The sequence below is a fragment of the Schistocerca cancellata genome, chromosome 3 (genome assembly GCF_023864275.1).
Source record: "Schistocerca cancellata isolate TAMUIC-IGC-003103 chromosome 3, iqSchCanc2.1, whole genome shotgun sequence".
NCBI classification, from domain to species: Eukaryota; Metazoa; Arthropoda; class Insecta; order Orthoptera; family Acrididae; genus Schistocerca; species Schistocerca cancellata.
This window is the reverse complement of record NC_064628.1, coordinates 719,431,275-719,455,887: the sequence shown is the minus strand read 5'-3', so window position 1 is coordinate 719,455,887 and position 24,613 is coordinate 719,431,275. Positions and strand designations below refer to the sequence as shown.

The following is a 24,613-nucleotide window of genomic DNA, read 5'->3' as shown; positions in this document are numbered from 1 at the left end:
GTTATTATTTTTAAATTCTAGACTTTTAATCTGATTACAGCTGTTACTTTACTATATCTAATACAGGCATTACAGATGATCTTCTTCATATGCCAGCCAGCTGTTCCTCATTTACTTGCGTCAGCAAAAGTCCATTTGAATACAATTTTATATGTACATGGATTTGAAGTGTTCTTTTACAATGTAACTCTTTGGGAGTAAAGGAGACCACTAAGTAAATATTGAAGCATTGAGTCACTGACAAGCACACAAAAAGAATGGAAACTTGCTAGCTTCCAGAAAAAAACCTCTGATGAGCAGCTAGAAAACACACACACACACATTGCACTGGCTGAACACAAAATGCCAGGATAACAGTATGGCAGATGGACCGGGTGGATAGAGAGAGATGAGGAGGGAAGTGGGAGATAACTCTTTGCCTTTACAAATGTCTGCTTGTGTCTTGTATGTATGGATGGATATGTGTGTGTGTGCGAGTGTATACCTGTCCTTTTTTCCCCCTAAGGTAAGTCTTTCCGCTCCCGGGATTGGAATGACTCCTTACCCTCTCCCTTAAAACCCATATCCTTTCGTCTTTCCCTCTCCTTCCCTCTTTCCTGATGAGGCAACAGTTTGTTGCGAAAGCTTGAGTTTTGTGTGTATGTTTGTGTTTATTTGTGTGTCTATCGACCTGCCAGCGCTTTTGTTGGGTAAGTCTCATCATCTTTCTTTTTAAATATATATATATATATATATATATATATATATATATATATATATATATATATATATATATATATATATATATGCACACCCCTAAGCAGCTACATTGCACTGGCTGAACACAAAATGCCAGGATAACAGTATGGCAGATGGACCGGGTGGATAGAGAGAGATGAGGAGGGAAGTGGGAGAAGGGGGGTTGGGGAGTGTAGCTAGCAGTTCAGAGTAGGGTAGCCAGTGTCTGGAATAGGAATAGGGGACGTGGGCAGCAGGTGTATGGAGAAGGTATGGGACACACTAACATTGAAGCCAGTTAGTTCGTACAAGGACCTAACAACAATGACATGAAGGTGTCAAATGGGAAGGGATGAGAGTACAGAGGAAGGGGAGACTGTTGCGTAGACGGCACGTGTGCAGTGGGTCAGCGGAGAATGACACCAGGAGGAATGTAGGAGTGAAGGACGTGTTGAAAGATTACCATCCACCTGCTTAGCTCAGAAAAACTGGTGCTTGAAGGAAGGATGCAGATGGCATGGATTGTGATGCAGCCACTGAACTCGAGCCTGTTGTGCCCCGCGACCTTTAGCACCCCTGGGTGATCAACCCTGTTCTTGGGCAGATTTTGGCGGCAGCCGTTCATTCTGATGGGCAGCTGTTTAGTGGTTGTGCCCACCTAAAATGCTATGCAGAATGTGCAGGTAAGCCTGCCTCTGATAGTATAGGATAAGCCTTTGACAAGACTGGAGCAGGATTTGCTGGATGTGTGAACCAGGCAGGTTTTTGCACCTGGGCTTTCCACATGGTTATGACTCCTATGGTATGGGATGGAAGGCGGGGGTGGCATAGGGATGGACCAAGAAGTTGTGTACTTTGGGTGGCAGTGAAATACCCCATTAAGATGGGTGGAAAGGATCATGGGTAGGCTGTGCATTGTTTTTGGGCATAATGATAGCCAAAGCCCTGGCGAAAAACATGGTTGAGCAGCTCCAGTCCACGTTGGTAAATATTGGGTGATGAAGGGGTAACTTCTTTGCAACTGGTTCTCAAGATTGTTGGGAGGGTGTGGGGGGGGGGGGGGGGGGGGTGAGGATATGACGCAGGAAATCTGTTTGCGGATTAGGTTTCGTGGGGTAGTGACTGCCTTTGAAGGTCTTCAAGAGAGGTTCATCACAATGGGCAAGGGCCTTCCCCTTCTTGTCACTGCAGATATGCTGTGAATGGGCGACCAGGCCAAATTGGAGTGATTTTTTGGGGTAGAAGGGGTGACAGTTGCCATGGTATGGATGGAGCCATCAGAGGGGGTGCAGAAACAATGTGCAGGAAGGTGACCAATAGCAGCAAGCCAAGAGCATGAGGGACATTAGTGTACAGGGAAATGGCATCAATAATGATGAGTAGGGATCCAGTAGTGGGGCAGGGGAAGCAGTTGGGGAGGTGCTGAGGCTGTAGAGAAATCAGGAAAGGATGTCTCATCTCTGAATACAAATCTTGAATATATGAAATAACTTGAACCACATAAGGTGTTTAATGTCTTGGGAGGTTTGGCAGGTTCCCTCTACAAGGCCTATTAACAGGTTGGCATAGGATGGTGCCACGGCTGTGCCACAGACATGTTTGTGTATCCTCCCCTCATGGAGTAATAGTTGTGCAAGAGGATATTACTGGTATGATGTATAAGAAAAGAGATAGAGGGTTTGGAATTGTATGGGCATTGGGAGAGGGAGTGTTCAACAGCAGAAAGACCATGGGCTTGAGGGTCCAAGCATGTTCTTTTCCTTCACTCAGCATGATCCTATGACAAATACTGTTCTGATCATCTTTGTATATTCTTCCAATGTTTGTCGGTGTTGATCAACACTAAAATCTCATTTTTAATGCATTTAAGCCAGAATGTTACATCTCACAATCTGCTAACCATACCGCCATCCATATGATCCTATATTACACTTTATGCAAAGCATAGATATAAGAAACATTCTATGATTTTTAAATCATATATGTCCAGGAGATTAGTCCTGCTCTTTCAATTGTATAATTATTTATATTGTATGGTTTAGAATTATTGCTTCTTGACAGTTTCACTGCCTTTAAGTGCATCATCCTGTTTTATTCCTATAATGAAATAAGCAATTTGCTTGTAGATTATGTAGCTGTCAGTAGCGGAAACTACATTTCATGCTTTGCAAGGAACCGTCTCCCATTGTGCACTACATAAATTAATGGAACTATAATTCTTTCATACTGTAATTTAGCAAAACTTTTATGTTTTTTATGAGACTCATACATTTTATGTTTTATTTTTACATGGGAGTAGTTGACAATAGGGCTGCAGCCCTGAAACTACTCATAAAAATAAAATGTAAATAAATGAAATAAAAACAGAATGTAATTAAGAAACTTCTATTTCCAAAAAAAAGAAATTAACAATCACTACAGTAGTAAAGGTAGATTACGGTACGAGAAAAGGACGCTGCTTTCTCAATAAGTTATTTGGGGGTCAGCCGATAGTTGTGATTCCGCCTGTCAGCTTTGATCCATGCAGTAACTGTGCTGCGTTGTGCGGTGCCTCTTTTTATGTCTTCTGACTGATTTAATACACCCCACAACGAATTTCTCTCCTGTGCCAACCTCTTCACCTCTTGCAACCTGCAGTATGTCCTCAACTATCTGTTGGATGTATTCCAATTTCTGTCTTTATCTACAGTTTTTGCTCTCTACAGCTCCCTCTAGTACCATGGAAATCAGTCCCTGATGTCTTAACAGATGTCCTATCATCCTGCCCCTTCTCCTTGTCAGTTTTTTCCACATATTCCTTTCCTCTCCACTTCTGCACAGAACCTCCTCATTCCTTACCTTATCAGTCCACCTAATTTTCAACATTCACCTATAGCACCACACTTCAAATGCTTCAATTCTCTTCTGTCCCAGTTCTCCCTACAGTCCACGTTTCACTACCATACAATGCTGTGTTCAAAACATGCATTCTCAGAAATTTCTTCGACAAATTAAGGCCTATGTTTGATACTAATAGAGTTCTCTTGGCTAAAAATGCCATCTTTGCCACTTCTAGTCTGCTTTTCATGTCTTCCTTGCTCCGTCTGTCACTGGTTATTTTGCTGCCTAGGTAAAAGAATTCCTTAACTTTATTTCCTTTGTGACCATCAATCCTGATGTTAAGTTTCTTGCTGTTCTCATTTCTACTACTTCTCATTACTTTCGTCTTTCTTCAGTTTACTGTCAATCCATATTCTGTACTCATTAGACTGTCCATTCCACTCAGCAGATCATGTAAGTCTTTTATACTTTCACCTAGGCTAGCAATGTCATCAGCAAATTATATCACTGATATCCTTTCACCTTGGATTTTAATACCACTCCTGAACCTTTCTTTTATTTCCATAATTGCTTCTTTGATGCCAAGATTGGACACTAGGGACGAAAGACTGCATCCCTGTCTTACACCATTTTCAATCTGAGCATTTTGTTCTTGGGCATCCACTCTTATTATTCCCTCTTGGTCCTTGTACATTTTGTACATTATCTGCCTCTCCCTATAGCTTACCCGTTTTTCTCAGAATTTTGAACATCTTGCACCATTTTTCATAGTCAAACATTTTTTCTAGGTCAAATCCTATGAATGTGTCTTGATTTTTCTTTAGTCTTGCTTCCATTATCAACTGCAATGTTAGAATTGCCTCTCTGGTGCTCTTACCTTTCCTAAAGCCAAACTTATTGTTATCTAACACATCCTCAACTTTCTTTTCCATTCATCCATATATTATTCTTGTCAGCAACTTGGATGCATGAGCTGTAAGCTAATTGTAGGATAATTCTTGCACTTGTCAGCTCTTGCAGTCTTGTGTCAATGATATTTTTCTGAAAGTCACATGGTATATTGGCACTCTCATACATCCTACACACCAACATGAATAGTCATTTTGTTGGCACTTCCCCTAATGATTTTAGAAATTCTGATGGAATGTTATCAATCCCTTCTGCCTCATTTGATCTTAAGTCCTCCAAAGCTCTCTTAAATTCAGATTCTGCCCGAGCTCTTCTAAATCTACTCCTGTTTCATCTTCTATCACATCAGACAAATCTTCCCTCTCACAGAGGCCTTCAATGTACTCTTCCCACCAAACCACTCTCCCCTACGCATTTAACAAAGGTAACCTTAACGTTAGCACTCTTGCTTTTAATTTCACTGAAGGTTGTTTTGACTTCTATATGCTGAGCCAGCCCTTCCAACTATCTTTTCTTTCTTTCTCTTCAACTTCTTCACATTTTTTACACAGCCATTTCATCTTAGCTTCCCTGCATTTCCTGTTTATTTTATTCCTCAGCAACTTCTATTTCTGTATTCCTGAACATCTTTGTACTGTCTTCTTTCATTGATCAGCTGAAGTATTTCTTCTGTTACCCATGCTTTCTTTGCAGCCCCCCCCCCCCCCCCCCGTTCCACTCATGGATCGCGCAAGGGAAAAACGATTGTCTGGACGCCTCAGAACGAGCTCTAATTTCCCTTATCTTTGAATGGTTATCATTGCGCGATTTGAATGTTGGTGGTAATAATATATACTCTACATCCTCGGCTAAGATAGGATTTCCGAATTTAGTGAGCAGCCCCTTCCGTTTAATACGTCGTCTATATGCAAGTGTGTCCCACTTAAAACTTTCTATGAGATTTGTAATGCTCTCGCGATGGCTAAATGTACCAAGTCATGAATCTTGCCACTCTTCTTTAAACCTTCTCAAACTCTTGAAGCAGATCCAACTGGTAAGGGTCCCATACAGACAAATAATACTCTAATACTGGACGAACTAACGTATTGTAAGCAATTTCCTTTGTTGAAGGACTGCATCAGTTCAGGATTCTACCAATAAACCACAATCTAAAGTTTGCCTTGCCCGTTACTTGTGTAATCCTATCTTTCCATTTGACATCATTTCGAATAGTCACACCCATATACTTGACAGATGTTATCGCTTCCAAAGACCGGGCATTTATTTTGTACTCATACATTAATGGGGATTTTTGTCTTGTTATACGCAGTAGGTTACACTTACTGTCAGTCATTACACCATGCATTTATTTTCTGCAAACCCTCATCGATTCATTCACAAATTTCGTGTGACATTACTTTCCTGTAGACTACAGCATCATCGGCAAACAGTCTAATGGTGCTGTCAGTACCATCAACCAGAACGTTTATGTAAATTGTAAAAAGCAGTGGACCTATTACACTGCCCTGGGGTTATGCTTGTTTCTGGTGAAGCCACCCCACTCAGGATGACATACTGCTCTTCTTTGTACCTATGTTTATCTTTCCAGCTTCTGTGACTGCCCTTTCAGAGATGTCCATTCCTCTTCAACTCTACTGCCTGCTGGACTATTCTTTATTGCTTTATCTACAGCCTTAGAGGACTTCAAGCATATCTCGCCGTACCCTAGAATTCCGTATCCCACTTCATTGCCTATTGATTCTTCCTGACTAATCTATTAAACTTCAACCTACTCTTCATCACTACTACATTGTGATCTGAGTCTATTCTGCTCCTGGGTATGTGTTACAAACCAGAATCTGCTTTTGGAATCATGATGTAATCTGAAATCTTCCAGCATCGCCTGGCCTTCTCAAAGTATACCTTCTCCTGATTTTGAACAGAGTATTCACTATTACTGGCTGAAATTTATTACATAACTCAATTAGTCTATCTCCTCTCTCATTCCTTGTCCCACGCCCACATTCTCCTGTAACCTTTTCTGCTACTCCTTCCCCTACAACTGCATTCCAGTCCCCCATGATAATTAGATTTTCATCTCCCTTTGTGTACTGTATTACGCTTTCAATATCCTCATATACTTTCTCTGTATCTTCATCTTCAGCTTGTGATGTCGGCATGTATACCTGGACTATCGCTGTTGATGTTGCTGTCAATTCTGATAAGAATAACCCTTTAAATGAACTGTTCACAGCAACACACACTGTGCCCTACCTTCCTATTCATAACGAATCATACTCCCGTTATACCTATTCTGCTGCCGTTGATATTACCCTATACGCACCTGACCAGAAACCCTTGTCTTCTTTCCATTTCACTTTACTGACCCCTACAATTTCTAGGTTGAGCCTTTGCATTTCCCTTTCCAGATTTTCTAGCTTCCCTACTACATTCAAGCTCCTGACATTCCACGCACTGACTCACTGAACATTATTCTTTCGTTGATCATTCAATCTTTTTCTCATGGTCACCTCTCCTTTGGCAATCCCTTCTCAGAGATCTGAATAGGGGACTAGTCTGGAATCTTTTGCCAATGGACAGATCATCATGACATTTTTTCAATTAAAGGCCACATTTCCTGTGGATACACTTTGTGTGTCTTTAATGCAGTGTTTCCATTGCCCTCTGCATCCCCATGCCATTAATCATTGCTGGTTCTACCTCCTTTTAGGGGCAGTTTCCCACTCCAAGCGCAAGAAAGTGCCCTGAACCCCTTTCCGCTCCTCTGCCCTCTTTGACAAGGAGGGGAAGGGGAGGGGGGTTTCGAAGCTGGGACCAAGGACGTTTTGATTATGAATCAAAGACCAACAATTATTAATTATAATTATGTTTCCCCTTTTTTTTAGCTGTTAATTCAGCATTTGAAATTTTTTCATTTAATTAATTTAATGTTGTGGGTTCTTGTTTGTTTCTAGGTAGAGATCACACTGTTAACTTTAATAGTCAGTTGTTATGACTGCCAGGGGGGATGACTGGGTGACATGATATAGTTTCTACAGTTGTTCAGTTTATTTGCCAAATGTATTGGGTGCCACCAGTATGGCAAGTTGATGAAGTTAACCAGTTTCTCCTTCCCAAACCAGGGACGTGTATATGTGAAGGTGCTGTTGCAATAATATTTTGAGAGCCATTAAGAAACATTCCTCATTTGAGCAATCTAGGATGGCCTTGTGTGATACTTTGTTGTTGATGTATTATTGGTTTTCTTGTTATCCTATTTGGTTGTGTGCACTTGAGACTGGTGCAGGTGGTAAGTGTGTGTTGGAATGATATTCTTTCGTGAGGTTCGTGTACTGAATTTATTACGTATTGTGAGTTTTGAAGGGGGGGGGGGGGTTCAAGACTGCTACAAGGAATGGGAAGACGTGCACTTTGACTCTACAATTTCATCTTGAAGAATGTTGTTGGAGGAAAAGTGTGCAGGAAAATTATCATGTTGTTTGGTATATTGTGATAGGAAGCAGCCTTTCTTCTCCTTTTTCTTTCTTTCTTTCTTTTTTTTTTGGGGGGGGGGGTGCATTGGACTTGTGTGACTGTGTTTTGTTTTCTGTCACCCTCCCCAGATGTTTTGTTGGGGAGGAGCTTCAGCTAGCACTGGCACTGGCACTGGTGTGTGTGTGTGTGTGTGTGTGTGTGTGTGTGTGTGTGTGTAAGCAATTTTTGTTGAGATTCAGGTTTGGTAATTTATGTTCAGTTTGGTGTTTTTTCAGGGTATTTATTAGTTTATATTGGTGGTGTGATTTTGGTTCACCTACACATGTTAAGTGAAACTTGAATGACCAATGGTATTTTTTTTTTTTGTACTTTTTCCTGGGTTGATTGTTGAAGATTTTATCTGCATCTTTTTTGGGTTAATATTTGTTTTGGAGCAATCTCATTATTCTTATCATCGTATATTTAGTTTGTCCCCACCCAACACCAATTGCTTCGTGCATTTTTTCAATTACTTTCATTTATTGCTTGAGTTAAGTAATTCACATGTTATTTACATTTGTTCATGGATGTAATGAATAGTGTCATGATCACCATAATGATTATCCTTGAAATATGTGTGCTGCCATCTTGATGTCATCATGGGTCAAAGATGACAGGTGGGATCTGAACTTCGAGTAATCCTGTCCTTTGTGAAGTTGTTTCACTAGTGCAGGATTCTGCCATATGCATGTAAGGGGCTTGTGTCTTGGCTCTAATGAAAGTTCTGAGGCGTCATTGTAATTGTCGATGATTATGATAAAAAGAAGGATGAAAATGCTGAGCAGGACCCATAGTTTTATTGCCCTCTGTCAGTAGACAGATCGTTGTTATAATCACAATACACTTGCATCTCATGTACAGAAATTTGGGATTTAATCAAAAATATTAAGGCATAGTTTGACAATCAGGAACTATATACCATCACATTATTGTGCCAGCAAAATTCTCATGACACGAACTTCTTTCATGACTGAGGTTTTGATTAACTAATTAACGTATCTGTGTATAGGCTGTTCAGTTTGTGGAGGTCTGATGTAAAGTGCAAATTCAGATCCGAAAAATTTAAACCTTTCTGTATTGTTTGATTCATGAATTGAATAATAAAGTTTGTGGGGTCAATAGAAATACTCAATACTAGCTGTTGGCTTTGATCAGAGATGGACTGTCACGACAACTATGTCACTGGTCAAACCCAACGACTTAGTGTTGAATATGACCCAAAAAAACTTTATTATTTAGGTCATGAGAAATATTCAGTACTAGTCATCGGCTTTGACCAGTGACAGAATGTCAGTACCTTCCAACAGTGGTCAAAGCCAACAACTAGTATTGAATATGTCTCATGACCCCACCACAAACTTTATTATTCAGTCCATGAATCAAACAAGACCAAATGGGTTTACATTTTTCATATCTGAATTTGCAATTTTCATCAGACCCCCACAAACTGAAGAGCCTACACAGATATGTTAATCAGTTGATCAAGCTATAGTCAAGGACACATCCCCTAGGTCACTGGTCAAAGCTGACGACTTGTATCATGTATTCCTCTGTGATATCAAGTTCTGGTGTACATTTTCACAGTTTGGTTGTTCGTTGGTGAAGCCAATAAATGTGAAAGCAAAGAACCTGGCCATGGGAACACGATTGATTTGATGCTTAGCCTGTTTGAAAAATTTCCTCTGGTATCACATCATAGTCATCATATTGTTTACGATATTCTTTGGGTTTTCTTTGTCACTAGTCAAAGATGATGGCTAATACTGAATATTCATCTTTATCCAATAAGGCACATGATTATCTCTTTCAGTAACATCAAATGAAGATCCCCTTCAACAGCTTTTAACATAATTTACAAAATTTTCAATTGCTCTTCTTACAACTGATATGAGGCGAGTAACTCTATACCAACAAAGAGTTAGTAATATTCCTTGTATATCTTATTTATCATTAATGGAACTTTATGATATAGAATGTATTGGTTACATCAATGTTAACCCAGATATTTAAAACAATATTTTTATGGTGTCAAATTTAGAGTGTAAGTAATGGTACCATGAGTTATGCTTACTGGTAACTATTAGGTCTACTGTAACAGATCCCTTATAACATATACTTGTACAAGCCTTCAGGCAGACTATATTTCTACTTTTTTTTCCCCACATTTAATGACTTCGTCTACTTGCAAAATTACTCAATATGACGTCAGTGAATAGAAATATATCTAGGCATATCATATTTTAACTTTTTATATTTATGTCCCCAAAGTTGGCAATAATTTTTACTGCTAAAGTTACCTAGATTAAATGTTTTAGTACGACTGCTCTCAGTTTTTCATAGTCGTAACTTCGAACAATGAGCATACCCAAAACCACCCAACATTCTAGCTTCCTTGTGATCGGTAGTTCTCCAGAGTAGCAAATCAACGGGGCGTTAAGAGTATTTTCCACAATGCAAAACTGTATGAATTGTATTCTTTCCAAATATAAATCTACTGTATTTGTGCATAGCCAGATGATAACTTGCCCAAATGGTTATGACACTAATAAAAGTTACAACTAATTACTCTTACTTATCACACTGAAACAGCATCATTAACACGATCAAGAACAAGGTTGTAGAAACTTACTAGGTAACTTCCGTGACCCCCTAGCTGTCATTCCATTCCCTGGAACAACATCATTTAGAAGGAACTGATTTTCTGGTCCCGCCAATCGTTGATTGTACGACGGATCCATGTTTCCAATACTGGGAATTTCAAGATCTTTTATTCTTCATACACACACAGCGTACAACACAAAACAACATTTAATTCTGAACCACGTTACAAACACTCTGCTACAATGTAACCACGCTGCCACTGAGAATTACAGAAAGGACAGTACGTATAGGTTAAGATCTAGTGTGGGTACAGGCGTTTAGTTTATCCAGACCAGTATTAAACATGTTGCGACACAGCATATACCTATCATTAATAAGACACTCTACAGACAGCTGCCACTGTTACCCACAGATACTAAAAACAAACAATCAACTAAACATCTACAAACCCTCCCCTGACGCTACACAAAAAATTCACATTCCGCCATTACAACCACAGATGTATATCGCCATCTATTTAAATGCAATCGCAAAGATACATTTCAAGCCGGATTACCACGTGCAACTAAATTGACGCCACAACTACATAAAACAAACTACAGTGGCGCCATGAGCAACCATTCCCACTGCCTGCAGTAAAATTGTTCTAAAATGGTATCATTAAAAATCATTTGAGCCCAACTGCACTGTCATAAATCACATAGCCCACTTGTTTATTTCCTGGTGCTTTTCTTTTCAGTTGACTTTGTACTGGAACAAACTGCTGGAACAGAACTAGTGACATGAATACCTCCATGACAAGTTATCCGAAAAACATAGAGATATGATTATTTGTGGTGACTTTAATATTGATTTTTCTGTAGAATCAAAACAATAAACTGACATATTGAACCTCCTCTTAACATTTAACTTGAAACCTACAATAGAAACAGAAACAGTTGTAACAAAAACTTCAACCACAGCAATAGACCAAATATTTACTGGTATTCTTACAAAATGTGATGCAAAATGTTTCACAATAGGGTCTGAGGATCATATTGTACAGATAATATCTGTGAAACTGGGTCACCCTGTACATCTTCACAAAACATCACTAACCACTGCTAGGAATTTCAGCATACAAAACATACATACATTTATTAACTGCTTAACTAAAGAAATGTGGGAGGAAGAATGCAGCTGAAGCAACACAAATGAAAAATTTGATAAATTCCTAAGCACCTTCCAGCTGAACTGCACTTCTCACTCAGAAAAGGAAAATCAGGAAAAAATAAAAAACGTTGTTGGATCATTTCAGGCATAAAAGCTTCAATGAAGAAAAAAGGTTTCTCTATACCACAGCCAAGCAAATCAAAAAACTCCAGAATTTGATGCATATTTTATAAGATACAAACAGATCCTAAATAACGTTATCAGAAGGTCAAAAAAGTTAAAAATGACAACTACAAGGAAAAAGCTACAAATAAAATTAAAACAACGTGTAAAAATGGCCAAGGTAAGACCTCCTTTCAAGAAGGGAGACCAGTCAACCGAAGAGAAACACAGACCAATAGCTCTGCTGTCTGGTTTTTCTAAAATACTGGACTCTTTTTTGAAAAAAGACTGATTTCATTCACAGAAATTAACAATTTTGATTCAAACACACTGGCAAAACATGGGAACAACATTGTAACATTAATCTGCTTAAAAAGGGAGACAAAACTTCTGACCCACACCAAATGGCTGATGTATTTAATGCATATTTCACAGAAATAGCAAACAAATTGTTGGGAAAACAGCAAAAAACAGCTTTTGGAAGCAGAACTTAAATAAAAAAAGTTCCTTTGTATCCAACAGATAAAAAGGAAGTACTGAATCTTAAAAAGGAATTAAAATCAAAATTTTCTTCAGGTATAGACAATGGCCCTGATTACATATTTCAAAATGTGCATCAGTATTTACTAAGACCCTAACTCATCTTTGCAGCTCTTGATTGTATAGTGGTATATTTCCAGAAAAACTAAAAATGGCCAAGGTAAAAACCTCTCTTCAAGAATAGAGACAAGGCAAATGAAAAGAACTCCAAACCAATATTTCTGCAGTCTGATTTTTTCTAAAGTAACAGAAAAAGTTTTTTTAAGACTAATTTCATTTATAGAAATTAACAATTTTGTATCAAATAACAAACATAGGATCAAAAAACTCAGATCAACAGAAACTGCCAGTTTTGACTTTCTTAACGAAGAATTTATGGCCATGAAGAACATGTGTCAGCAATATTTCTGGATCTCATAAAAGACTTTGATGTGATAGACCAAAACTTACTAATAGGATTTAGGGGCCTGGTACATGAGTGAATGACATCATATCTCTAAAACAAAGAGCAGATAGATGAAATCATGCATCATGAAGAACATATTATGTACACCTACCAATTTAAAAGAAAAGAAATTAAGTATGATGTGCCCCAAGGCTCTATCTTGGGCCCAGCGTTGTTCTAATATTTGTCAATCACCTAGAATCATCTAGTGATTCCCAAAAATATATAAAATTTGCAAATGACACAAATTTACAGGTAAAAAAGCAAAACTGCTGCATAATTATAATATGAAGTACAAAACTGCACAACACACACATTACAAAACGAGTCATCACAAACATTCTCTTTGTTAACGTACAGAAAACTGTTGCAATGCACCTTCATACCATACACAATAAACATCCATTAACCTCCATCATAAAACTATTTAATAAAAAATTAGAAACTGCAAACTCAACAAAATTTCGAGGATTATGAATTCTGGACATGAAGTGGAACACACACATCAAATATATCAGCATCAAATACATCATAATATGCTATGCCACAAAAACACTTGCTAGGTGTGCAACATAAGAAACACTAAAGAATGTGTGTTATGCCCAAGCAGAATCACTATTCTTGCATTGGACAATATTTTGGGGAAATTCGCCAATAAGCAAAACTGTTTCATAGCACAGAAGAGGATATTAGGGCAATTCATAATGCCACAACCAGAAACTTTTGCAAACCTCTTTTTAAAGCACTCCAGATACTACCACTGCCATTCCTATACATTCTTGAGATAATTACATACACAAAGAAAATTTCAGGAACTAAAACAGTCCATGCACACGACACCAGGCAAAAATCAGGCTTCCATAGTGAACATGAAAGCATAATTTTTGGGCAAAATGAACTGCTGCAAACTGGCAAAAACTTAACAATAACTACTCCATCACATCAATGAAATAAAAAATACAAAAATTCAAAGTGGCTTTGAAAACATATTTACAAGACAGGTGCTATTACAATGTAAATGAATATCTGTTCATGTAAATTTAAAAAATTTTCATAAACGAATATCTATGGACATAAATTTAAATTATTTCCTTTTTTTGTATTATGTACACTCCTGGAAATTGAAATAAGAACACCGTGAATTCATTGTCCCAGGAAGGGGAAACTTTATTGACACATTCCTGGGGTCAGATACATCACATGATCACACTGACAGAACCACAGGCACATAGACACAGGCAACAGAGCATGCACAATGTCGGCACTAGTACAGTGTATATCCACCTTTCGCAGCAATGCAGGCTGCTATTCTCCCATGGAGACGATCGTAGAGATGCTGGATGTAGTCCTGTGGAACGGCTTGCCATGCCATTTCCACCTGGCGCCTCAGTTGAACCAGCGTTCGTGCTGGACGTGCAGACCGCGTGAGACGACGCTCCATCCAGTCCCAAACATGCTCAATGGGGGACAGATCCGGAGATCTTGCTGGCCAGGGTAGTTGACTTACACCTTCTAGAGCACGTTGGGTGGCACGGGATACATGCGGACGTGCATTGTCCTGTTGGAACAGCAAGTTCCCTTGCCGGTCTAGGAATGGTAGAACGATGGGTTCGATGACGGTTTGGATGTACCGTGCACTATTCAGTGTCCCCTCGACGATCACCAGTGGTGTACGGCCAGTGAAGGAGATCGCTCCCCACATCATGATGCCGGGTGTTGGCCATGTGTGCCTCGGTCGTATGCAGTCCTGATTGTGGCGCTCACCTGAACGGCGCCAAACACGCATACGACAATCATTGGCACCAAGGCAGAAGCGACTCTCATCGCTGAAGACGACACGTCTCCATTCGTCCCTCCATTCACGCCTGTCGCGACACCACTGGAGGCGGGCTGCACGATGTTGGGGCGTGAGCGGAAGACGGCCTAACGGTGTGCGGGACCGTAGCCCAGCTTCATGGAGACGGTTGCGAATGGTCCTCGCCGATACCCCAGGAGCAACAGTGTCCCCAGTTTGCTGGGAGGTGGTGGTGTGGTCCCCCACGGCACTGCATAGGATCCTACGGTCTTGGCGTGCATCCGTGCGTCGCTGCGGTCCGGTCCCAGGTCGACGGGCACGTGCACCTTCCGCCGACCACTGGCGACAACATCGATGTACTGTGGAGACCTCACGCCCCACGTGTTGAGCAATTCGGCGGTACGTCCACCCGGCCTCCCGCATGCCCACTCTACGCCCTCGCTCAAAGTCTGTCAACTGCACATACGGTTCACGTCCACGCTGTCGCGGCATGCTACCAGTGTTAAAGACTGCGATGGAGCTCCGTATGCCACGGCAAACTGGCTGACACTGACGGCGGCGGTGCACAAATGCTGCGCAGATAGCGCCATTCGACGGCCAACACCGCGGTTCCTGGTGTGTCCGCTATGCCGTGCGTGTGATCATTGCTTGTACAGCCCTCTCGCAGTGTCCGGAGCAAGTATGGTGGGTATGACACACCGGTGTCAATGTGTTCTTTTTTCCATTTCCAGGAGTGTATTTGAAACTGCTTTTGTCATCTATTGTACTATATTAGTTTGTACTATTAAAGTATTGGATTTTAATGATTTACAGCACTGTATAATGTGCTTCAATTATTTGTGTTGTTAAATCAATGTTACTGTTATATAACATGTACTTAAAATTGTGTGCTAATATACAAAGAAAGCCATATCCCATATCATATATGTTGTGTTGGCAGAAGAGCCAACACCGTGTTACTAGAGGAGGCTGAAATGCACGTGTTTTAGTTCACGCAGGCTGGCGTGAGGAGGGAAGGACTATACTGACATGAGGTCTGGAACATGACAAGGAATTAGAATTCAGAAAGCGGACATAATTAGTTTGATACTTAACTTTAATCCATTAATGATGAACGTCGCTCTTGACGGCACATGAGTCACAATATTATCTGTTCAGAATACATTCTTGAAGTAGTAAATGAATATTGTGCCTTGCTAGGTCTTAGCAAATGATGTAGCTGAAGGCAATGCTAAACTGTCGTCTCTGCAAATGAGAGCGTATGTAGAGTGCTAGGGAGTCTCTCTAGACTAGACCTGCCGTGTGGTGGCGCTCGGTCTGCAATCACTGAAAGTGGCAACACACGGGTCCGACGTATACTAACGGACCACGGCCGATTTAAAGGCTACCATCTAGCAAGTGTGGTGTCTGGCGGTGGCACCACAATATATTTGATGAATGGATGCTTAACAAATAAATGTAAACTAAACAGTTACTACACCACTGCAGTTTCAGCCCTCATGTAATTTGCAGTGGCATCAGTTCAGTTACTTGTGGAATCTAAGATTACTAGTGTGTCAGAGGAATACAACTGCTTGTTCATTATCCTGTACCAGCTGTTATGTTAAAATGCTGTATGCAAGCTAAAGATTGATTCACAGTCGAAGGGGCTATACAAGACTTAAAAACACCCCACAGTGCATCATAAATAGCAGCATTCATGCAGGCCATTAATGGAATGGAACAGGATGTCGAGAAAAACAGTGTGACAGTGAAAAGGCCAGGTCTGTAAAAAAAAATAATTTTCGGTTCCACTTTGCTGACCGACATTTGCTTGAACGTGCTTGTAACCGTAACTGACAATTAAACACTTGTCTGGAGGTGTAAGGACATTACTGTGAGTACTACATCTACTGACACCCTCGCTAATAGATAGAAACTAGATATTGTATCTTAATGTACTGATCCCTTGCAGAAAACAGAATTCTTTGTCAAAGGAAACTAGTTAATGTCATCGCCAGTAACAGTAAGACAGCAAGGAGTACGTAAAAAGACATGAAAATTCACAAAGACAGGAATAAAACAAATGCATAGGGTAAGTATAAAACACATTAAAACCACAGCATCCCTGGTGGCCGGATGTGGAATTGTTTTGACAGCAGTGGTTCACTTGACTATATCAGGTGACACTGAGCCACCAACACTATGTGAACACTTAATTCTGCACTAACATGTGACGCCACACGTGTCAGACGCTACATTAGCACCATCAAAGAAATAATAGCGTCGGTGACGAGGAAACAATCAGGGAACTGAACACAGTGTCTGAAACAGGTTGTTCACGCTGGTGGTTGTTCTGTGTCGGGGGCTTGCGATGGATGCGGTACTTGTGGTTGGATCTCAGGCTGTGGAAGATTCTGATGCCTACCCAGGAATGTGGACGGTGATACCTTTCAGAATACATCCGAAGGTTTAACGAAAGCCGAAGTTTTAAATTTTATGTTCAAGAAATCGTTGACGCAGGAGAATCATATAAACATACCGCCGTTTGACCATCGAACAGATTCCCATATGGATGACATAGTAGTAAGCATCCCTCGTGTAGAGAAACAGCTGTAGGAGCTGAAAACAAATATGGTGCCAGGTCCGGATGGAATCCCAATTGGAGTTTTCAAAGAGTATTCTGTGGTATTGGCCCCTTACTTAGCGCGCGAATCTCTCGTCCAGCGCAAAGTCCGAAGCGACAGGAATAAAGCAAAGGCGACTCCTGTGTATAAGATGGGCCAAAGGACAGACCCGCAAGACTACAGACCAATATCCCTAAGATCGGTTTGTTGCAGAATCCTTGAACATATTCTCAGTGTGAATACAATAAATTTTCTTGAGACCAATAAGGTTATTTCAACAAATTGGGATGCTTTTAGAAAGCATCGCTCGTGCAGAACTCAGTTTGCCGTTTTCTCACATGATATATGGCGAACTATGGATGAAGGACAACTGACAGGTTCCATATCTAATTTCTGGAAAGTTTTTGAAACGGTGGCCCATTATGGGCTGTTGAAGAAGGTATGAACATATGGAATAGGTTCACAGATATGCGAATTGTTTGAACACTTCTTAAGATATGGAACCTAGTACGTTTCCCTCGAAGCCGAGTATTCATCACAGATAAGGGTAACGTTGGAGTGACGCAGGGAAGTGTGATAGGACCGCTATTATTCTCTATATACATAAATGATTTGGTGGACAGAGTGGCAGCAGTCTGTGTTGTTTAGTGATGATCCTGTAGTATGTGGCAACATGTTGAGGTTGAGTGGCTGTAGGGGACGCTGTTATAGTGCCACATGAGGCTCGCCAATGGAGTTGCAGATTATCTAGCTGTGACAATAAAATCGTGGAACAGGGAAAAAAGATTTGTGCCCTTCAGGCTGATGTAGATGTAGATAGTATTAAGCCTCTGATGCGCGTTTAGGCTAAAATTCTATTGGCAGAGTGAGCAGCCAAGCATTCATTTATGCCAAAAGCTGCTTGTGCGTACTAACTGTGGTATGGCATGTAAGTTTGAGCGGCAGGAGGGTTAAATACATATCATTTATGACTTTGGTGCAATGTATTCTTTTCAGGTTCCACATCAGATGAGCATAACGAGATTGAGGACTGAACACCGCCAATGCCTGCCACTTCAAATGATCCAGGTGATCAGATGAGCTGCGCTTCAACTTCATTACCTGCAGATAACACTCCTGCTTCAGGGGTTCATTACGAAAACGACATCGGTCTACATATTGGGACTAAACCATCTGGTAGTGTGCTTGCCACCATACTACAAAACCACTGGGACTCCCACATTCTACTCATAATAAGGGTGGGAAGACTGAAAGAAGCTTTCTGAAAAAAGAGCACTTAGATAAATATAAAACATGGTTAGTTTTGTCTCTATCCAAAGGAGGTTTATTTTGCAAAGTGTGTCCTTTCTTTGCGCCTACTGTTAAGGGTGGGTATCATGTGGGAATGAAGTTAAACACATCAGTAACTGTACCTCTGACACAATTTGCTAATTTAATGTAAAGATAGTGACCTGGAAAATCACAGTAGAGCAGTATAACATCAGCAAGCTTTAGGACATGCTAAAGTTTTTTCTTTTTGGTTTCTTACCAAAATCCAAATAAATCGGTTGAAAATCAAGTTGACACCTACCGACTAAAGAGAATGAAAAAAAAAAACGAAAACTGTTGTCATTTCCTTTGCACAACGTCATATTTCTTGGAAGGCAGAACATACCTTTTAGAGGACATCGAGATGATAGCTCTGTTTTTTCTAACAATCCCGGACTACCAAATAAAGGCAACTTTAAAGAGTTGATGAAATTTCACACTGAAGAATGTGGGGAAATTGAATTAGAAGCACAGTATAGCTCTGGTAATAAAAGATGCACATTTTTAACTAAAACTGTTCAAAATGAGTTGACCTAATGCTGTGCTTATGCGACTGATGGGAATCTTTTTAATTAATAGATAAATACTCTGGCACTGTTTTAGTATTTATTTTGCTGCTTTAGGAAACAAATGGAAGAAACAATGTCGATTATAGTCAGTCAAGCTGACCAAAAATTTGGCACCAGTCAGTCAGTGTACTCTTGTGGTATGCTTCATGAACCTTAGGTTCTATATAAAATTACGCAGTAGAGAATTAAAGCTCTCAGCAAGGTCTAGAATAAAAATATGTAGAAAAACAGCTTAAATCTCTAAAACACAAAACAAAACATCTGCCACACACCACACGGCAACTGCAAAGAAAACACTTCTACCAAGCTCTGCAGTTGAGTGTTTGCAGTTTTGTACTAAAGATATTTTCCCCTTGATTATATCTTTAATGTTTATCCTTTCTTATCTTCCTGTTTCAGCTACAATAGCCGAAAGATCTTTCACTACACTGAAACTGATTAAGACTTGGTTAAGAAATCGTTGTGGGAAAAACCGCGTAACTGGGCTTGCTTTATTGTACATACATAGGGACATTGTTATTAACAAAGAAAAAATCATAGATAGATTTATTGCAAAATGTGGGAAGAGGAGAAGATGTATGCTTTCTGAGGTCTAGATGTTGAAAAACCAGCTGATGAGAAACGATAGAGTAATTAATAATCACAAAACTATATTAGTTTCTGAACTTTTATATGAACTGTAAGAACAACAAATCACCTGCTAATATGCATTAAACTGATCAAATATGTACTGTACAAATAGAGAGCCAATACAAAAATTGTTAACGTAACTTCTACCAAAATTTAAATCACTAACTACTATTCAAAATTATTGTTTTATATCTCTTATATAAGTTTGTAATGACTATTGCTCATACTATTTTTTTCAGGACTAGTATCATTCTAAACTGTTTAAAAATTGAAAATGTAAAAATAAATATGGATTTATTTACGGCTTTACTAATATTGTTTTAAAATAAAGTATTTGTGTTTACAAAACGCTTATGTAACTTGATACTTTCCTGTTAACAACTATGTAAATGTAAATACCTATGTAATGGCTTTGAAGGCCAGATGTTTGAAGAAATTTTAGATGTCTGTATCCCCAAAATTAAGCACGTCTTTCCCGCATCTTCCATATGTTTTTTAAGTCTCAAAAAGGTTGAAATGCTACATTTTTAAAGACCTCTTTTCCTTTGTTTTTGGGGAACACCCCCAGGTTCTCTTTCTCTTCGAGGTAACCGCCCCCCCCCATAAAATATTTTTAATCTGCCACTGTACTACGGTCGCAGGTTCGAATCCTGCCTTGGGCATGGCTTTGTGTGATGTCCTTAGGTTAGTTAGGTTTACGTAGTTCTAAGTGTAGGGGACTGATGACCTCAGATGTTAGGTCCCAAAGTGCTTAGAGCCATTTGAACAATTTAATTCTGTTCGCCAAGTTTGTGGATCTTCCTTTTTTGCGGAGGAAACAGTGACAGAAATGAGATACCCAAATATACGGCAAGACTGGTTCTTTCCTCAACTTCAAGAAGATTCCAATGAATTAATTTTTATGCATGACGGCGCCTGGCCTCATTTTCACCATGAGGTTCAGCGTTATCTTAACAACACCATCCCACGACATTGGATTGGAAGAGGTGGACAAGATCTTATTCATTGCTTTTGGCCTGCAAGTTACCATACCTCACAACTTACGATTTTTTTTCTGTGGTGGTATATAAAAGACAGAGTCTTTATCCCACCCATGGCAGCTACTCTTGGACAGCTGAGACATCGAACTGTTGAAGGTGTCGATTCAGTAAATAGGGACTAGTTGATTGGTGTATGGAATGAAAACAACTACCATTTCGATGTTTCTCGAGCAATCCACAGTGCTCGTGTTGAATGTATGGTATAGTGTCTGTATGAACACAAAACTCTGAATCTACCTTTACCCAGTAACATGCGCAGTGAGTGTCTATCTTTCACAATTTGTCTGTAATAAACAACTGAAATCTGTTCTTCCCTTTTGAATCACCCTGCATTTGTATGTAGCAGGCACGAAACTTCTTGCTTCATAAATCTCTGCCTCTGCTGACAACCTACAGTGAACTCATACGACTTCTGCATTATCTTTCATCTTACGATGTCCTGCATGCTTTTAGCACCATATGTCATTCACTGACATTTAATTATAGTAAAATGTACCAAGAGTGACGTGTTTCAGATAAATTTTCAAGGCGCTGTTGCCTTCTAATAGTATACTGGCGTAACGCGGAAGTTATAATACGAAAAGTACGAAATTGTAAATCCAAAATGGCGTTTGCAAAATTCTTCATTTTTTCGACTGAGGGAGGTGGTGCAATGACCAGCACACCACTGGGCTCATATTACAAGAGGACGATAGTACAAATCCATTTCCGACCAGTGAGAAAGAGGAAAATTATACTGAATTGTACATGCAAACACCTCATCCATACTGTAAGCAACAAAGGAACGAGTAAACATTACCACTGTTGTTTTAAACAAATTAAAAAAACTCCCTTAGTGATGAAAAATGCTTTTCCAGAGCCGTACAAAGGGGTTGGCGAGATTGGTCCCCTTTAAGCATGTAGACGTAGAAGGGACGCAAAAACTGCCTGAGAAATAAGAAAAAGATGCAGAAAGACGGTTTAAAAATTAACTGAGAGGTATGTATATTCTCCTACTACTCGTGTTCCAATCTTCTGCCTACAACAAGAGTCTTTCCGTCAGCGTGTGGTTATTAAAAAGTTAAATTCACACTGTTGTCACAATGTCACTTTTTATAGTGTTGTTTCCTTTCAGGAGCATAATGAAGAAACGACCATGGATATTATAGTTTATACAGTAGTAACAGTACGGTTGCTTCCCACAGCTACCGCCTACATGCCTTGTGCACGTTCAGCAGTGGAGTTATTGCTACTATTTTGGTATGGAATTGTAGGATCTCAAGCTCGGAAAGCAGTGTTGAAGAAAATATGCTGTGTGACGAAATGCTTCCGATTTCTGGAGACTAAGAAATAAAGCAAAACAGTAGAGATGGAGGTAACAATCAAATAGGGGGAGGGGATACCTGCCTCTTCAGTCACAATTTTTGCTTCTCACATATATTGACTGGTAAGATCTGTTTGTAAATAAAAATAACATCAAGAATGAGCCTTTTGAGACTGATAAAGAACACTGCAGGAGTTGTTAGTCGTTGTCTAGACACTTTCATACTCAGTTCATCTAAGTTGGATCATCATGTAAACGAAAGTAGTAGATCAAGCAATGTTCTGGTGCATTTTGTTAGTGTGGGTTGCCTACATCAGGGGCAGGTATGCACTCAGGAGCAATCCTATTGTTCTCCTTTGATTGACAGTTACTTAACCTATTTTTCTGTTAAATGCTTTTCCAAGTCATCCCCATTTCTGTTTGATTGACAGGTACTAAAGCTATTGTTCTGTTAAATGTTTTTCCTTGCCACCCCCTTTTCCTTTTGATTGACAGGCACCTAACCTATTGTTCCCCCCTCCCCCTTCCCCAACCTCCACCCCCTCGCTGCTATAGGTACACTTTCAGGTCTGAGTTACTGGAATAGGCCCCTATCTCACTCTCATCAATTTGATTGACTACTTAATTAAATTGATCAATTAATTACCCTCACTGGTGGGAAGGTGTCACACCACCCTGCCACTTGAAGTTCAAATTCCATCAGGACAATGCAACCTCTACTAACCTAAGAAAATGGCGGGAAAAAAGGGCACCTCCACTAACCTAAGTCATCCAACCACCAGCTGTTCCTGGGAATTGGCGGGAAAAAGACTCAGTTGATCGATCATATGGAGGGTATTCGATTGTAGTATATGGAATATTGTTTAAACAATTTAGACATTGTGTGGAATATTATTTGTTTAAACAGTTTAGTGGATTCAAGGCATTGTATGGAATATATGGAAATTGGTGGAGAGGAAGGATCTCTTAACAGGAAATCAAGGGTATGTTGTTTGTTTATAAAAAAATCAGTTTTTGGGGGGTTAGATTTCTCTTGCTCAACATTCTCTGCTGTTTGGAAACATGTACGTCTTGCACGAAGCAATTACATGGGGTAAACATGCTGCATAACCTAATGTTCGGCACTGTACTCTGGGTGTCTTAGGGTAAAATTAGAGGCTGAAAGACCCTACTCACTCTGTCATTGACCAAACAGCCCTGTAGCGCCGTTACCGATTTAATCCGCAACCGACCAGAAGAAGACCGCTAGATTCCACATCATGAGTGCTCACACATCCAAGTACACAAGATTTCCTGAGATTCTCCCATATTGAGGAGGTTAGCATTCATTATCGATGTATAGTAACAGATTTCAAAGTGTTATGATGTAATAGCAGACAGTTAAGAAGAACAAGAATCTAATGATTTTTATGCACGATGGAGCTCCAGACAGATGGAGCTCGACGCATCTTTACGTAAATCAACCAAGCTATCAACTCTAAAGTATTGTTCTAGAGTCTAGGATAAGTAGCTGGAAGGTATTGCTAAGAGAGAACATAAACACACGCACTCCTAAGGCTACAACATTCCACACGTAAAATGGGCTATAGTGCCAGATCACTTGCGTTTCCGACCTATCAGTCATATGGAATGTAGCATTGTTAATATGCCAATGAATAAAATATATTTCAAGCTGATCACATACATCCTTCTTCCCAGTTTCTCTACGATAAACTATGTTATCGAATAGTAGAACCTGTAGAACGATGACTGCCTATGACAATAACATACAGTAGTTATTGCGGTCGGGTTATTTTAACATCTGGCCGAATACGTCTCTCTTGCTAAGACGCAGCGGTAGCACTCGCAAGAAAAACTTATGACACATGTCCAGCCACCGCTGATTTTCTCTCAGTATTATATCTTATCATAGGCAATCAGTTATTGACGAAATATTATACTTAGTAGCCAGCCGCAGTAGCCGAGCAGCTCTAGGCGCTTCAGTCTGGAGCCATGCGACTGCTGCGGTCACAAGTTTGAATCCTGCCTCAGACATGGATGTGTGTGATGTCCTTAGGTTAGTGAGGTTTAATTAGTTCTAAGTTCTAGGGGACTGATGACCTCCGATGTTAAGTCCCATAGCGCTCAGAGCCATTTGAACCATTTATACTTAGTAGTAGTAGGGGATGCGTGATAGGTTCACCTTGAGTATCAAATTTATAAAGTATATGTTTTTGTTCCAAAATATGCAAATGGAGGAGTATGTCAAGTCATAAGAATGGTATAAATATTTCTATTTCCACAGCCATAGCCGCCAGCAGGATGTATTTCCGATACTTCACTCATTGTCAAATCTCGTTCCACTGAACCTGCAAATTGTAACATTTAATTGTGAAGCATAGCGATAAGATATATAGGAGTCCAGTTTTGTTCCTATGACGAAACTTTGTATGCTTGGTTGACATGCAGCGCTGGTGACTTGTGGCAGGAATGATTGACTTTTCCCATTAACTGTAGGAGCCGT

General features: G+C 39.9%; 1 protein-coding gene across 4 annotated transcripts in view; it reads right to left on the bottom strand.

The window, feature by feature from the left end:
* LOC126175734 (equilibrative nucleoside transporter 1) overlaps positions 1–24,613 on the bottom strand; it is a 187,488-nt gene that overhangs the window by 98,889 nt on the left and 63,986 nt on the right. For 2 of the 4 annotated variants that reach the window (XM_049922682.1, XM_049922683.1), the window contains exon 1: positions 10,589–11,060. The exons of the other annotated variants lie outside the window; for them this stretch is intronic. In XM_049922682.1, the coding sequence (XP_049778639.1) occupies positions 10,589–10,697 (109 nt within the window). In that variant the 5' untranslated portion in view covers positions 10,698–11,060. Of the gene's footprint in view, positions 1–10,588; positions 11,061–24,613 lie in introns of those variants that run through there. 4 annotated transcript variants of the gene reach the window in all.